The sequence below is a fragment of the Sebastes umbrosus genome, chromosome 4 (genome assembly GCF_015220745.1).
Source record: "Sebastes umbrosus isolate fSebUmb1 chromosome 4, fSebUmb1.pri, whole genome shotgun sequence".
NCBI lineage: Eukaryota > Metazoa > Chordata > Actinopteri > Perciformes > Sebastidae > Sebastes > Sebastes umbrosus.
In genome coordinates, this window is record NC_051272.1 from 8,929,639 (window position 1) to 8,943,654 (window position 14,016).

At 41.2% G+C, this 14,016-nt stretch overlaps 2 protein-coding genes across 3 annotated transcripts; both read left to right on the top strand.

Moving 5' to 3' along the window:
* The first annotated feature begins 775 nt into the window (after nucleotides 1-775).
* LOC119486887 (E3 ubiquitin-protein ligase TRIM21-like) lies at nucleotides 776-13,580 on the top strand. 2 transcript variants are annotated; one of them, XM_037767382.1, is made up of 2 exons: nucleotides 776-1,086; nucleotides 11,031-13,580. In XM_037767382.1, the coding sequence occupies exons 1-2, from the start codon at nucleotides 796-798 to the stop codon at nucleotides 12,699-12,701; spliced, it is 1,962 nt and encodes a 653-aa protein (XP_037623310.1). In that variant the 5' UTR covers nucleotides 776-795; the 3' UTR covers nucleotides 12,702-13,580. The 2 variants fall into 2 exon arrangements, with proteins under 2 accessions (XP_037623310.1, XP_037623311.1); XM_037767383.1 differs by lacking the exon at nucleotides 776-1,086 and adding an exon at nucleotides 10,215-10,322 and having other exon boundaries at nucleotides 11,031-13,579.
* Nucleotides 1,957-4,555, top strand: LOC119486889 (E3 ubiquitin-protein ligase TRIM21-like). The gene is made up of 2 exons (XM_037767386.1): nucleotides 1,957-2,071; nucleotides 2,781-4,555. The coding sequence occupies exon 2, from the start codon at nucleotides 2,790-2,792 to the stop codon at nucleotides 4,434-4,436; it is 1,647 nt and encodes a 548-aa protein (XP_037623314.1). The 5' UTR covers nucleotides 1,957-2,071; nucleotides 2,781-2,789; the 3' UTR covers nucleotides 4,437-4,555.
* Nucleotides 13,581-14,016: the final 436 nt, after the last annotated feature.

Genomic DNA, 14,016 nt, shown 5'->3' on the forward strand with positions numbered 1-14,016 from the left:
ACCCACTGAATCATCAGCAGGTTGGAAACTCAGTTGTACTTCTTCTGATTTAACCACGAGAGAAAAAAAATACACACACAAACCAGATCTCATCAGAGTAACGAGCAACACAAAACTCTTCATGTTTATAAAAACACCATTACAGGTACGCCTTAAAGTTTAATTAAAGTAATTAAGTAATCGAATTTGCAGTTAATTAATGGATTATTATAAGATACACTTTAGTGGTTCATGGCATGGTTTAAAAATTATCAGCCATCCCTTAATTTTCACTGAAAAAAAGGTATACATTAAGGGATAGCTTTTGTGTTAGTTGGTCAAGTTTAAGGGAAGTTTGACTTCTAAAAAATCCCTTATTTAGCAGATAATCCATCCAACAGTAATATAGTTTTCATTTTAAAACTCATTAAAATGACCTTGATTACATCAATAAAGGATAAAGGGAATTAATAGAAATATAAGGTAACAATTTTAAAAGGAATTCAGTCACTCTATAAAAGGCCTTTATATGCCATGAACCAGGCTAAACCTAAATTACACAACTCTAATTCTTTAATTTAGCATTAAAGTTCAGTCTGTATATTTTCAGTGCTGTATGTGGTATTTTGTTTACAGAACAGTAGACTCAGGTTGGCCCGAGCAGCATGTGCCGTCTCTCTGCTGAATTTAGTTGGAGTGGAAAAGCTCGTCCGACTGGTTTTGGAATTCAGCCACCCATATAGGATATATAGATGGCTAATTCAAGTACATTTGACTGATAATACTTAAATCCTTTTACTTCAATAAGGGTTTTGAATGCAGGACTTTAGTGGAGTATTTTCACAGTGTGGTATTAGTACTTTTACTTCAGTAAAGGGTCTGAATACTTCCTCCACCACTCCCTGTTGGCGACGGGCCACTGAGAGGTGGAGCAACACTGAAAGAGGAGAGCTTCAGCGTCACATTTCCTGGTATGAAAGTGAAAGTTTGTCTGAGCGACAGCAGAGCTGCAGTCGAGACAAGTCTCTCTGTTTCTCTCTAAAGAAACATTCAACTGAATCCAGCAGCTTTTTATCAACAACACAGCAGAATCTCTGCCAAACACTGGTATATGGCACTTTATCACATTTTCTCCACTGGAAGGACACCGTAGAGGGGACTTTTGCTGCGTTTTTTTCAGACATGGGGTTACCAAGGGGGGCCCCCATCCTGAGTCCACCAATGTAATACCATACTGTAAAAATACTCTGTTACAGGTAAGTGGTGGAATGTAACTAAGTACATTTACTTAAGTCCTGTAGTTAAGTACAAATTTTAGGTACTTGTACTTGAGTATCTTTTCAGATTATAATCCTTCATCCCCTTCCTGTCCAGTGTCAAGCACGTATCTCCAGATGTGTTGATGTTGAATGTTTGTGAAGGATGAAGTGTTCCTTTATGTGTTGAGAAAATCCTTCTTAAGCTAAAAAAACTCTTTAAAAAGCCTCTTGGATCAGCTGGAAAATGCATCGTCACAAAGCTTAAAGCAGAGCTGTTTTGTTTGACACCATGAAAGGTTGACTTTTTAGAGATACGTGGTTCTCACAGGACAGCGGCGCTACAAACATATGATGATCTTACAGACCATGATGCATTGCTGTTGATTAAACTAGCCAACAGGATATAAAGGAGTTAAAATGCAACATACACATTAATGCAGCAGTAATATTAATCCAGAAACATCAGATATAATAGTAAAACACTGACAGGGAACATTTTACTGCTCAATCAATACTCTACTATCAGTACTTCATGCATATTTGGCTCTAAGTAAGGGATTTGAATGCAGGGCTTTACTTGTAGTGGAGGAAATAAAGGATCAGGTCTGAATACTTCCTCCACCACTCCCTGTTGGCGACCGGCCACTGAGAGGTGGAGCAACACTGAAAGAGGAGAGCTGCAGCGTCACATTTCCTGGTATGAAAGTGAAAGCTTGTCTGAGCGAGAGCAGAGCTGCAGTCGAGACGAGTCTCTCTGTTTCTCTCTAAAGAAACATTCAACTGAATCCAGCAGCTTTTTATCAACAACACAGCAGAATCTCTGCCAAACACTGGTGAGTACACTGACCTACAGAGACTAAATGCACTAACTAAATATAGTTCAAACCAGAATCTGACTGTTTTACATCTGTTTAAAGAATAGATCAAAACAACCTGGAAATGTTGCCAGAAATACTAAACAGAGGTAAACCACAGTGACTGAACTCCGGCTAGTTAAGGTTAGACAGAATACAGTCACAGCTAGCATTAGTTTGAGCTAATTCACAGACCTGTTTCCTGTCTGAACTCCAAACCTCAGCTCTACTCAGACAGGAAGCTCCCCTCAGGGCAAATGTTTCACTGAGGTCCATCGGTGGCCGTGGGTGTTGTGGAGAGAAATTATATTATATATATAATGTCCTGCAGTCCAGAGCAGTAGCTTCCATCTTTTCTTCTGCACATCGAATGTGTCTGATTCTCTGCTCTCTGTATCTTCATCCTCTCTCTCTGATCCTCCTCTTCCTCCTCTTTGTCCGAGCTAACTCTCTGACTCTAACGCTCTTTAGACAGAGAAGGTGATTTTTATTCTGCTCTGCTCCCTCAGACGCTTCAGTAAAACAATTAATAAAGTAAATTACTGTATAAATATATCACAGTAAATTGTAATAAATGTGTTAAGGGCAGGTAAACAGCAAAATACCAGCCAAACTGACTGTGTGTGTTTGATTTTATTAAACAAATAATCAAAAGAAATGTAATTACAGTTTTGTTTTTTGTCCTCAGAGTGTAGATATGTCTGCTGCCAGGTGTCTGCTGACTGAAGATCAGTTTCTGTGCTCCATCTGTCTGGATGTGTTCACTGATCCAGTCACCATACCATGTGGACACAACTTCTGTAAAACCTGCATCACTCAACACTGGGATATTAAGGTCCCGTTTCAGTGTCCCAACTGTAAAGAGGTTTTCAACACCAGACCTGAGCTGCGCGTCAATACTTTCATCTCTGAGATGGCTGCTCAGTTCAGACAGTCAGCTCAACAGAAAGCCAGCAGCAGCAGCTCAGAGCAACAAGCTGCCAAACCAGGAGAAGTTCCCTGTGACGTCTGCACTGGAACCAAACTGAAGGCCCTGAAGTCCTGCCTGGTGTGTCTGGAATCCTACTGTGAGACTCACCTGGAGCCTCATCTGACAAGGTCAGGCCTGAAAAGACATCAGCTGATCGACCCTGTGGAGAACCTGGAAGGCAGGATGTGTACGAAGCACGATAAACTGCTGGAGCTGTTCTGTAAGACCGACCAGATGTGTGTCTGCATGCTCTGCACTTATTCAGACCACAAGACACATGATGTTGTTCCTCTGAAAGAAGAATATGAAGGAAAGAAGGCTGAGCTGGGGAAGACAGAGGCTGAAATTCAGCAGATGATCCAGAAGAGACAACTGAAGATTCAGGAGATGAAACACTCAGTGGGGCTCAGTAAGGAAGATGCAGACAGAGAGATAGCAGATGGTGTTCAGGTCTTCACCGCTCTGAAGGAGTCTGTTGAGAGAAGCCAGGCCGAGCTCATCGACACGATCAAAGAGAAGCAGAGAAAGACAGAGAAACAGGCTGAAGGCTTCATCAAAGAGCTGGAACAGGAAATCTCTGAGCTGAAGAAGAGAAGCACTGAGGTGGTGCAGCTCTCATGCTCTGAAGACCACCTCCACCTCCTCCAAAGCTTCACGGCCCTGAACGCTGCTCAACCCAACAAGAACTGGACAGAAGTCCACGTCCGTCCACCTTCATATGAGGGGACTGTGGTGAGAGCTGTGAATCAGCTGGAGGAGACGCTCAGTAAACAGATGAAGAAGCTGCTCGCTGAGGCCGAGCTGAAGAGGGTCCAGCAGTCTGCAGTGGATGTGACACTTGATCCTGATACAGCACATCCCAAACTCATCCTGTCTGATGATGGAAAACAAGTTAAACATGGTGATGTAAAGAAGAATCTCCCAGACAACCCAGAGAGATTTGATTGTTGTGTTAATGTCTTAGCAAAGCAGAGTTTCTCTTCAGGAAGGTTTTACTACGAGGTTCAGGTTAAAGGGAAGACTGAGTGGGATTTAGGAGTGGTCAGAGTGTCGATCAACAGGAAGGGACAAATCAAAATGTCTCCTCAGAATGGCTACTGGACGATATGCTTGAGGAATGACAATGAGTACAAAGCTTCTACTAGTTCTTCGGTCTGTCTCTCTCTGAAGTCTCAGCCTGAGAAGGTGGGGGTGTTTGTGGATTATGAGGAGGGTCTGGTCTCCTTTTATGATGTTGATGCTGCAGCTCTTATCTACTCCTTTACTGGCTGCTCCTTCACTGAGAAACTCTACCCATACTTTAGTCCCGGTTCTAACTATGGTGGTAAAAACTCTGCCCCTCTGATCATCTCTCCTGTCAATCACACTGAGTAGAACAACCATTTGATTTTCTACAGAAATGTTCTCTTTAATTTAATGAAAAATGTATATTATTGGTGATTTAGGGTGTATACATTGTTTTTCCAGATTCTGATCATTATGTTTTATTTACTTTTTTCCTCTGATCTCTCACATTGCTACTTACAACACACTGATTTTACAGCACTGATTGATATTATCTAATGTAGTCTGATTTATTGTGAAGACTGCATTACCTGCCTTCAAGACTATTAAAATCATCATAAACTATTTATTAATGAATAAGAAACATATCCATGTGACTTAATTGTATTTTAATAAGGTGTTTTAAGGGTTTTAGTTTTTATAATTTCAAATTAAAGGACAAATTAAGTGATCTCTTGTATGTTTTCAGGGTAAATTAAGGATTAATTCATATTGGTACAAAATTGACAGATATTTGGAACATCAACAAAATCTGATCATAAAATTTTCAACTGCAGTGGTTTTAAACACTAGAGAAGAAGAAAAGTTATGTCTGTTGTGTATTTTTATTTCCTATAGTGTCCACCTCTCTGCAAACTGCATAGATAAAATGAGAATCCTTTATTAATTAATTAATAATTTGCAGGATTATAGCAGCAAAGGGATACAGTGCAAACAACAAGAAGCATCAGTAAAAAACAAAACAAGATCTAATAAATAAGCAAGCAAACAATAAAGATAAAGTCAGTAAGATATTGTTGACATTGCACAGAATATTGAATATTGCTATTGCACAGTGGAAAGTTTAACAAAGTCAACAAGTTTCCACAGGGTTTTTTACATCTTTGTGATTTGACTTTCATCGAGAATAATGTGTGTATATGAGTGTGATGGTGGAGCTGCCTGTTAATCACACACAGATCTTTTTAACCAATTGTCTCAGAACACTGATTTTTTTTGGATAATTGGAGACGTAATGAAGTCGGTTGAGAAGCTTGGAGCCGCTGAACTCTGCAGCAAAGAGCATGCTAACGTTCAAGTCACATGGGACGGATGGTAGAGAATAGTTATGACCTAAGAGTTGGTTGTGCGAGGGTTAAAATAATTAGGGATGCACCGAGTTATCGTCTGAACATCGGTATTGTCCGATATTTATTTTGCTGACTGCCGAAATATGATGACATTTGCCGATGGCAGTGGCCGATGTTTATCTGTTGCGTTTCATCAATTTTGCACCGGCTAAATGTTGTGTTGGTTATTTGCGGTCAGTCTCTGACAACAGTAACCAGCTGCTGATTCAGAGCCAGTAGCTGGACAGGACTCTGATGGCGGGCGCCGTGTGCACGTGTGGTTTGGTTACAAATAAAAGTGGAAAAAAACCAATCTGCCATGAGGGAGCATTACTGTTAAAAAGACCTGGACTGTAATAGGACTATGATAATGCAAAGTTCAGAATTTGTTTGTATGAAAGTTCCTACTGTTTATTAGGTTTATAATAACTGTATCACTTAATTCCCACCTTTCTATGAGTATGTAGTGACAGTCAAAATACGCTCCCTGCTGGCTGACTGAAGTAATATCCTAGTAAGCACCAGGGGAAGCAGAGGCTTGGTGGTTGGTTTGTGGCTGAGTAGAGGGAGCTAATTCATGTGTTGTTGTGCGTTCATGACATACAGTAAGAGGTTTCTTATTTGCTCTCTTTTGACTCCTATGTAGAAACTGTCAATTTATTCCTTTCTGTGCTGGTTTATCTTGTGCTTCAAAAGTACCGTGCTGTGCTTACAGTATAGGCTAATAGCATGCTATTGGAGTGATATCAGGCTCTCCATAGTCTTTATTCACGTGCATTGATATTTGAGTATATTGCTATATTTCTGTTATAGTATTGTCTACTGTATAGAGTGGTTAAATGCGTCTCATTACACATTGCCTCGTGTTCAGCTCGTGTTCAGTCTGTAGGTAATTAAGTGTCATTAATTAAGGCTGAGCTGTATGCCACCACATGTCACTGTTTATTCATTACATTAATTCAGCTATATAGTATTGTGGTAATCAGTGTGTATATTGTACTGAAAGAAACGGTTTTACAGTATGTAGTGGCTGTCAGGTTATGTGTAAATGTACAGTATTGAGTTCACGGTGGCTATATTATTAACACAAGAAATACCGCTGTTTAAGTTGCTTATATTATTTAGGTAAATTGTAAGTTACTTTTAGTCAAGTGAGCTGATATTGTATTTCTCTGTTTGTTTCTTTAGGACCACAACACACATAGACCACACATACATAACCTACATCCATCAATAAAGAAGAGAGGACTTAACAGTTAACAGAGAGTTTAGTTTTGTGTCTTGACCAACACCCAGTGGCGAGTGTCATATATCCACCAGCCTAAGAAAGATTCCTCAGTTACAATTACACCGTCTTGGAGACAGATCAGCAACAAGAACTTTGTTATGTTCAGTGTCAAATTAAGTAGTAAAACGACAGTTTACAAGATTTCTTAAAAACCATCATGGCGGTCTGGATTAACATCCAGTATGTTACAGTGGGAACATCCTCCATGCCGTGCAACCTGTGGAGCAGTCGGTCCCCCATACCGGCATCCAGTCCTAGGTGAGCAGAATGCAGCAGCACGTCGGGGCCACCACATTGTAATCCCGCGTCTCCGCCGTGGGTCCGTCCAGCCTGGACAGCTGATGGTACATGTCAGTCATTCATTGTCTATAAGCAGGCGTGCAATGCATTCTGGTAGCGTGGCGGCGCGATTCGAGAGACGGGGCGTCATGTTGGCCGCTCCTCATTTGCATAAAGTTGAGGTCTAGGCTACTTCATGCAAATCAGGGGCGTCCAGACAGCGTGACTCGATGCCTCCGGAAACTCCCGAGAAAACTTTAAACTAACCGTTGTCGGTCCAAAATAACGACCGATTCAGCAACTGCATGGCTTATTTCTCAAATAAAATGTTTTCAGAAACATTTCAGTCATTCAGCCATTTCAGTCGCCATGTTGGTTCCGGTTTGAAAGCTGGGAGCAGCAGCCTACGAGGGAAAGCATTCGTCCAATCAGGTACCGAGTGCCTTGTGTCTAGTAGCAGCCCATCAAGAGTCCAATGCTGGGAAGCGAGGCGATCTCTCGCGATAAAAAAACACCCCTGTGGACACGCACCATGAGGCAGCGAAGCTGGAACTTTTCATCTACTCCCTGGCGGCGTTCTGACGCTACTAGTCCACTAGCTAACTGATCACGGATGGTGTCTTTCTTTCGGACGGATTAAAAAAATAAAAATAAAAAATGCTAAAAGGGGTCGCCAAATATATCCTATTACTCGTTAATCCAGCTGATGTGAGGCGTCCATGTTTTTTTGGTGGATTTCTGTATTATTGAAATAACAAAGTCTGATATATCTGTCAGGATTTCTGGGATTACAGGCTTGGACCCAAGATGCAGGTAAGGATGAGGAGGCAGCAGTCAGAGGTGAAGGATTTAATTAAAGAAAACTTACCAGGAACAAACATGCAGCTGGTCCGTCAGGCAGGTCCACATAAGACAATCCAAAGGAATAAACTTGAAATACAAAACACTGGAAAAAAATTCTCTCAAAGGTGACACACTACACATGAGGAGCGACAACGAACTGACAGAGAAAAAGGGGAAACACACAGACTAAATACACCAGAAGAACAGGGTGATTGAACACAAGTGGAACAAATCAGGGCGGGGCAGACAATCACTAAAGGAGAAAGGCAGGAAGTAAAACCAGACAAGACACAAGAGGAGTGAACTTATCAAAATAAAACAGGAAACACTAGAATGAATGTAACCAGGCATATAACAGAAAACCCCCAAAATACTCAAGACAATTTCAGAACCAATAAGCCACTAAATAGATGAACACAAGATAGTCGGAAGTCTTAACAAAAAGGAAAAGTCCAACGGCCTCTGGGCACAGCGCCAGACCGTGACAATATCAGAGCGTTAGGAAAAATCTATTGGACCCACTGAATCATCAGCAGGATGGAAACTCAGTTGTACTTCTTCTGATTTAACCACGAGAGAAAAAAACACACACAAACCAGATCTCATCAGAGTAACGAGCTTTAATCTCCTACATTTTAAAAGTTGTTATTTTGTTTTGTCACTCTAGAGGTCTCTCCTTCACTGTGATTGGTCCAGCAGCTGTTTCCTGTTCCCACTGAACACCTGCAACAGAAACACAACACAAAACTCTTCATGTTTATAAAAACACCATTACAGGTACGCCTTAAAATTTAATTAAAGTAATTAAGTAATCAAATTTGCAGTTAATTAATGGATTATTGTAAGATACAGTTTAGTGGTTCATGGCAGGGTTTAAACTCAGCCATCCCTTAATTTTCACTTAGTTGAAAAAAAAGGTGTACATTTTGTGTTAGTTGGTCAAGTTTAAGGGAAGTTTGACTTCTAAAAAATCCCTTATTTAGCAGATAATCTATCCAACAGTAATACAGTATTAATTTAAAAACTCATTAAAATGACCTTGATAACATTAATAAGGGATAAAGGGAATTAAAATAAATTTAGGGTCAACACACTACAGGGCAGTTTTGCTGCGTTTTTTCAGACATGGGTTTACCAAGAGGGCACTTTACATCCTGAGTCCACCAATGTAATACCATACTGTAAAAATACTCTGTTACAGGTAAGTGGTGGAATGTAACTAAGTACATTTACTTAAGTCCTGTATTTGAGTACAAATCGGAGGTACTTGTAATTGAGTATTTTTTCAGATTATAATCCTTCATCCCCTTCCTGTCCAGTGACAACCACGTATCTCCAGATGTGTTGATGTTGAATGTTCATGAAGGATGAAGTGTTCCTTTATGTGTTGAGAAAATCATTCTTAAGCTAAATAAACTCTTTAAAGGGACTATTTGTAACTTTCAGAAATGCTTGTTAACAGCGACACCTGTGGCCTTGAAATCAACGAAAGTCAGAGTCGGGCTCGCGCTTGCTCGCTCTAAATATATCTGAACGGGCATTGCTCAACACAGTGAGGCGACACACGTCAGCTAAAACCACAATATCACTCTATATTTCAGCTGCTTGGCAGTAATGTTAGCTGACCAGACGAAGGTCTCTCCATGAAGGAGATACTAGTGTTGGCTTTTCCTGTCTCAGCGCAGGCTGAGACAGCGGGGCTCAGCAGCGAGTAACGTCTCGTCTCCGCCCGCAGCCGGAGAGAACAGGAAGACACCGGCACCCTCACTAGATGTTCTCAGAGCTAAACTAACTCTTCTGCAGTGTGGAGTGAGCGCGCGTTCACGTCTAGAGGTGGAGCGAGCTGAGCGAGAACGCGCGCTCTGTCTGAGTGAAGGCGAGCAGGCAGCGGAGGAGAGGCAGCGGCTACACGCGAACGCGCATATGCGAGCGCGCATGTGTCCCGACCCGGTACATTTATACGCTTAAAAAGTTACAAACAGTCCCTTTAAAAAGCCTCTTGGATCAGCTGGAAAATACATCGTCACAAAGCTTAAAGCAGAGCTGTTTTGTTTGACACCAATGAAAAGTTGACTTTTTAAAGATACGTGGTTCTCACAGGACAGCGGCGCTACAAACACATGATGATCTTACAGACCATGATGCATTGCTGTAATTACATATTTGGCTCTAAGTAAGGGTTTTGAATGCAAGACTTTTATTTGTAGTGTAGAAAAAAAACGGATCAGATCTAAATACTTCCTCCACCACTCCCTGTTGGCGACGGGCCACTGAGAGGTGGAGCAACACTGAAAGAGGAAGTCTTCAGCGTCACATTTCCCGGTAGGAAAGTGAAGTTTGTCAGAGCGACAGCAGAGCTGCAGTCGAGACGAGTCTCTCTGTTTCTCTCTAAAGAAACATTCAACTGAATCCAGCAGCTTTTTATCAACAACACAGCAGAATCTCTGCCAAACACTGGTGAGTACACTGACCTACAGAGACTAAATGCACTAACTAAATATAGTTCAAACCAGAATCTGACTGTTTTACATCTGTTGAAAGAATAGATCAGAACAACCTGGAAATGTTGCCAGAAATACTAAACAGAGGTAAACCACAGTGACTGAACTACGGCTAGTTAAGGTTAGACAGAATACAGTCACAGCTAGCATTAGTTTGAGCTAATTCACAGACCTGTTTCCTGTCTGAACTCCAAACCTCAGCTCTACTCAGACAGGAAGTTCCCCTCAGGGCAAATGTTTCACTGAGGTCCATCGTGGCCGTGGGGGTTGTTGAGAGAAATGATATTATATATATAATGTCCTGCAGTCCAGAGCAGTAGCTTCCATCTTTTCTTCTGCACATCGAATGTGTCTGATTCTCTGCTCTCTGTATCTTCATCCTCTCTCTCTGATCCTCCTCTTCCTCCTCTTTGTCCAAGCTGACTCTCTGACTCTAACGCTCTTTGAACAGAGAAGGAGATTTTTATTTTGCTCTGCTCCCTCAGACGCTTCAATAAAACAATTAATAAAGTAAATTACTGGATAATTATATCACAGTAAATTGTAATAAATGTGTTAAGGGCAGGTAAAAAGCAAAATACCAGCCCAACTTACTGTGTGTGTTTGATTTTATTAAACAAATAATCAAAAGAAATGTAATTACAGTTTTGTTTTTTGTCCTCAGAGTGTAGATATGTCTGCTGCCAGCTGTCTGCTGACTGAAGATCAGTTTCTGTGCTCCATCTGTCTGGATGTGTTCACTGATCCAGTTGCCATACCATGTGGATACAACTTCTGTAAAACCTGCATCACTCAACACTGGGATATTAATGTCCCGTTTCAGTGTCCCAACTGTAAAGAGGTTTTCAACACTAAACCTGAGCTGCGAGTCAATACTTTCATCTCTGAGATGGCTGCTCAGTTCAGACAGTCAGCTCAACAGAAAGCCAGCAGCAGCAGCTCAGAGCAACAAGCTGCCAAACCAGGAGAAGTTCCCTGTGACGTCTGCACTGGAACCAAACTGAAGGCCCTGAAGTCCTGCCTGGTGTGTCTGGTCTCCTACTGTGAGACTCATCTGGAGCCTCATCTGACAAGGTCAGGCCTGAAAAGACATCAGCTGATCGACCCTGTAGAGAACCTGGAAGGCAGGATGTGTACGAAGCACGATAAACTGCTGGAGCTGTTCTGTAAGACCGACCAGATGTGTGTCTGCATGCTCTGCACTTATTCAGACCACAAGACACATGATGTTGTTCCTCTGAAAGAAGAATATGAAGGAAAGAAGGCCGAGCTGGGGAAGACAGAGGCTGAAATTCAGCAGATGATCCAGAAGAGACGACTGAAGATTCAGGAGATGAAACACTCAGTGGGGCTCAGTAAGGAAAATGCAGACAGAGAGATAGCAGATGGTGTTCAGGTCTTCACCGCCCTGAAAGAGTCTGTTGAGAGAAGCCAGGCCGAGCTCATCGACTCGATCAAAGAGAAGCAGAGAAAGACAGAGAAACAGGCTGAAGGCTTCATCAAAGAGCTGGAACAGGAAATCTCTGAGCTGAAGAAGAGAAGCACTGAGGTGGAGCAGCTCTCACGCTCTGAAGACCACCTCCACCTCCTCCAAAGCTTCACATTCCTGAACGCTGCTCCACCCACCAAGAACTGGACAGAAGTCGAAGTCTGTCCACCTTCATATGAGGGGACTGTGGTGAGAGCTGTGAATCAGCTGGAGGAGACGCTTATTCAACAGATGAAGAAGCTGCTTGCTGAGGCCGAGCTGAAGAGGGTCCAGCTGAAGAAGGTCCAGCAATCTTCAGTGGATGTGACACTTGATCCTGATACAGCATATCCCAAACTCATCCTGTCTAATGATGGAAAACAAATTAAACATGGTGACGTAAAGAAGAATCTCCCAGACAACCCAGAGAGATTTGATACTTGTCCCTGTGTCTTAGCAAAGCAGAGTTTCTCTTCAGGAAGGTTTTACTACGAGGTTCAGGTTAAAGGGAAGACTACCTGGGATTTAGGAGTGGCCAGAGAGTCGATCAACAGGAAGGGACGAATCGAACTGTCTCCTGAGGATGGTTACTGGACGATGTGTTTGAGGAATGAAAAGGAGTACAACGTTTGTACTAACCCTTCAGTCTGTCTCTCTCTGAAGTCTCAGCCTGAGAAGGTGGGGGTGTTTGTGGATTATGAGGAGGGTCTGGTCTCCTTTTATGATGTTGATGCTGCAGCTCTTATCTACTCCTTTACTGGCTGCTGCTTCACTGAGAAACTCTACCCATTCTTGGGTCCCAGTCCTAACTGTGGTGGTAAAAACTCTGCCCCCCTGATCATCTCTCCTGTCAATCACACTGAGTAGAACAACCATTTGATTTTCTACAGAAATATTCTCTTTAATTTAATGAAAAATGTATATTATTGGTGATTTAAGGTGTATACATTGTTTTTCCAGATTCTGATCATTATGTTTTATTTCCTTTATTTCTCTCTGATCTCTCACATTGCTACTTACAACACACTGATCTTACAGCACTGATTGATATTATCTAATGTAGTCTAATTTATTCTAATGACTGCATTACCTGCCTTCAAGACTATTAAAATCATCATAAACAATTTATTAATGAATAAGAAACATATCCACGTACCTTAATTGTATTTTCATAAGGTGTTTTAAGGGTTTTAGTTTTTATAATTTCAAATAAAAGGACAAATTAAGGGATCTCTGGTGTGTTTTCAGGGTAAATTAAGGATCAATTCTTGATTCATTTTGGTACAAAATTGACAGATATTTGGAACATCGACGAAATCTGATCACAAAATATTCAGCTGCAGTGGTTTTAAACACCAGAGAAGAAGAAAAGTTCTGTCTGTTGTGTTATTTTTATTCCATATTGTCCACCTCTCTGCAGACTGCATAGATAAAATGAGATAATCCTTTTTTAATTAATTAATAATTTTCAGGATTATGGCAGCAAAGGGATACAGTGCAGACAACAAGAAGCATCAGTAAAAAACAAAACAAGATCTAATAAATAAGCAAGCAAACAATAAAGATAAAGTCAGTAAGATATTGTTGATATTGCACAGAATATTGAATATTGCTATTGCACAGTGGAAAGTTTAACAAAGTCAACAAGTTTCCACAGGATTTTTTTACATCTTTGTGATTTCACTTTCATCGAGAATAATCTGTGTTTATGAGTGTGATGGTGGAGCTGCCTGTTAATCACACACAGATCTTCGGTGGTTGGTATGTGGCTGAGTAGAGGGAGCTAATTCATGTGTTGTTGTGCGTTCATGACATACAGTAAGTGGTTTCTTATTTGCTCTCTTTTGACTCCTATGTAGAAACTGTACATTTATTCCTTTCTGTGCTGGTTTATCTCGTGTTTCAAAAGTACCGTGCTGTGCTTACAGTATAGGCTAATTAGCATGCTATTGGAATGATATCAGGCTCTCCATAGTCTTTATTCACGTGCATTGATATTTGACTATATTGCTATATTTCTGTTATAGTATTGTCTACTGTATAGAGTGGTTAAATGTGTCTCATTACACATTGCCTTGTGTTCAGCTCATGTTCAGCTCATGTTCAGTCTGTAGGTCATTAAGTGTCATTAATGAAGGCTGAGCTGTATGCCACCACATGTCACTGCTTATTCATTACGTTA

What these genes read in the sequence shown, in the direction of transcription:
- LOC119486889 (XM_037767386.1), top strand. Translation starts at nt 2,790, where the DNA reads ATGTCTGCTGCCAGGTGTCTGCTGACTGAAGATCAGTTTCTGTGCTCC.
- LOC119486887 (XM_037767382.1), top strand. Translation starts at nt 796, where the DNA reads ATGCAGGACTTTAGTGGAGTATTTTCACAGTGTGGTATTAGTACTTTT. An exon ending in AGAATCTCTGCCAAACACTG is followed by an intron (nt 1,087 to 11,030) that starts GTATATGGCACT and finishes TTTTGTCCTCAG; the next exon opens with AGTGTAGATATGTCTGCTGC.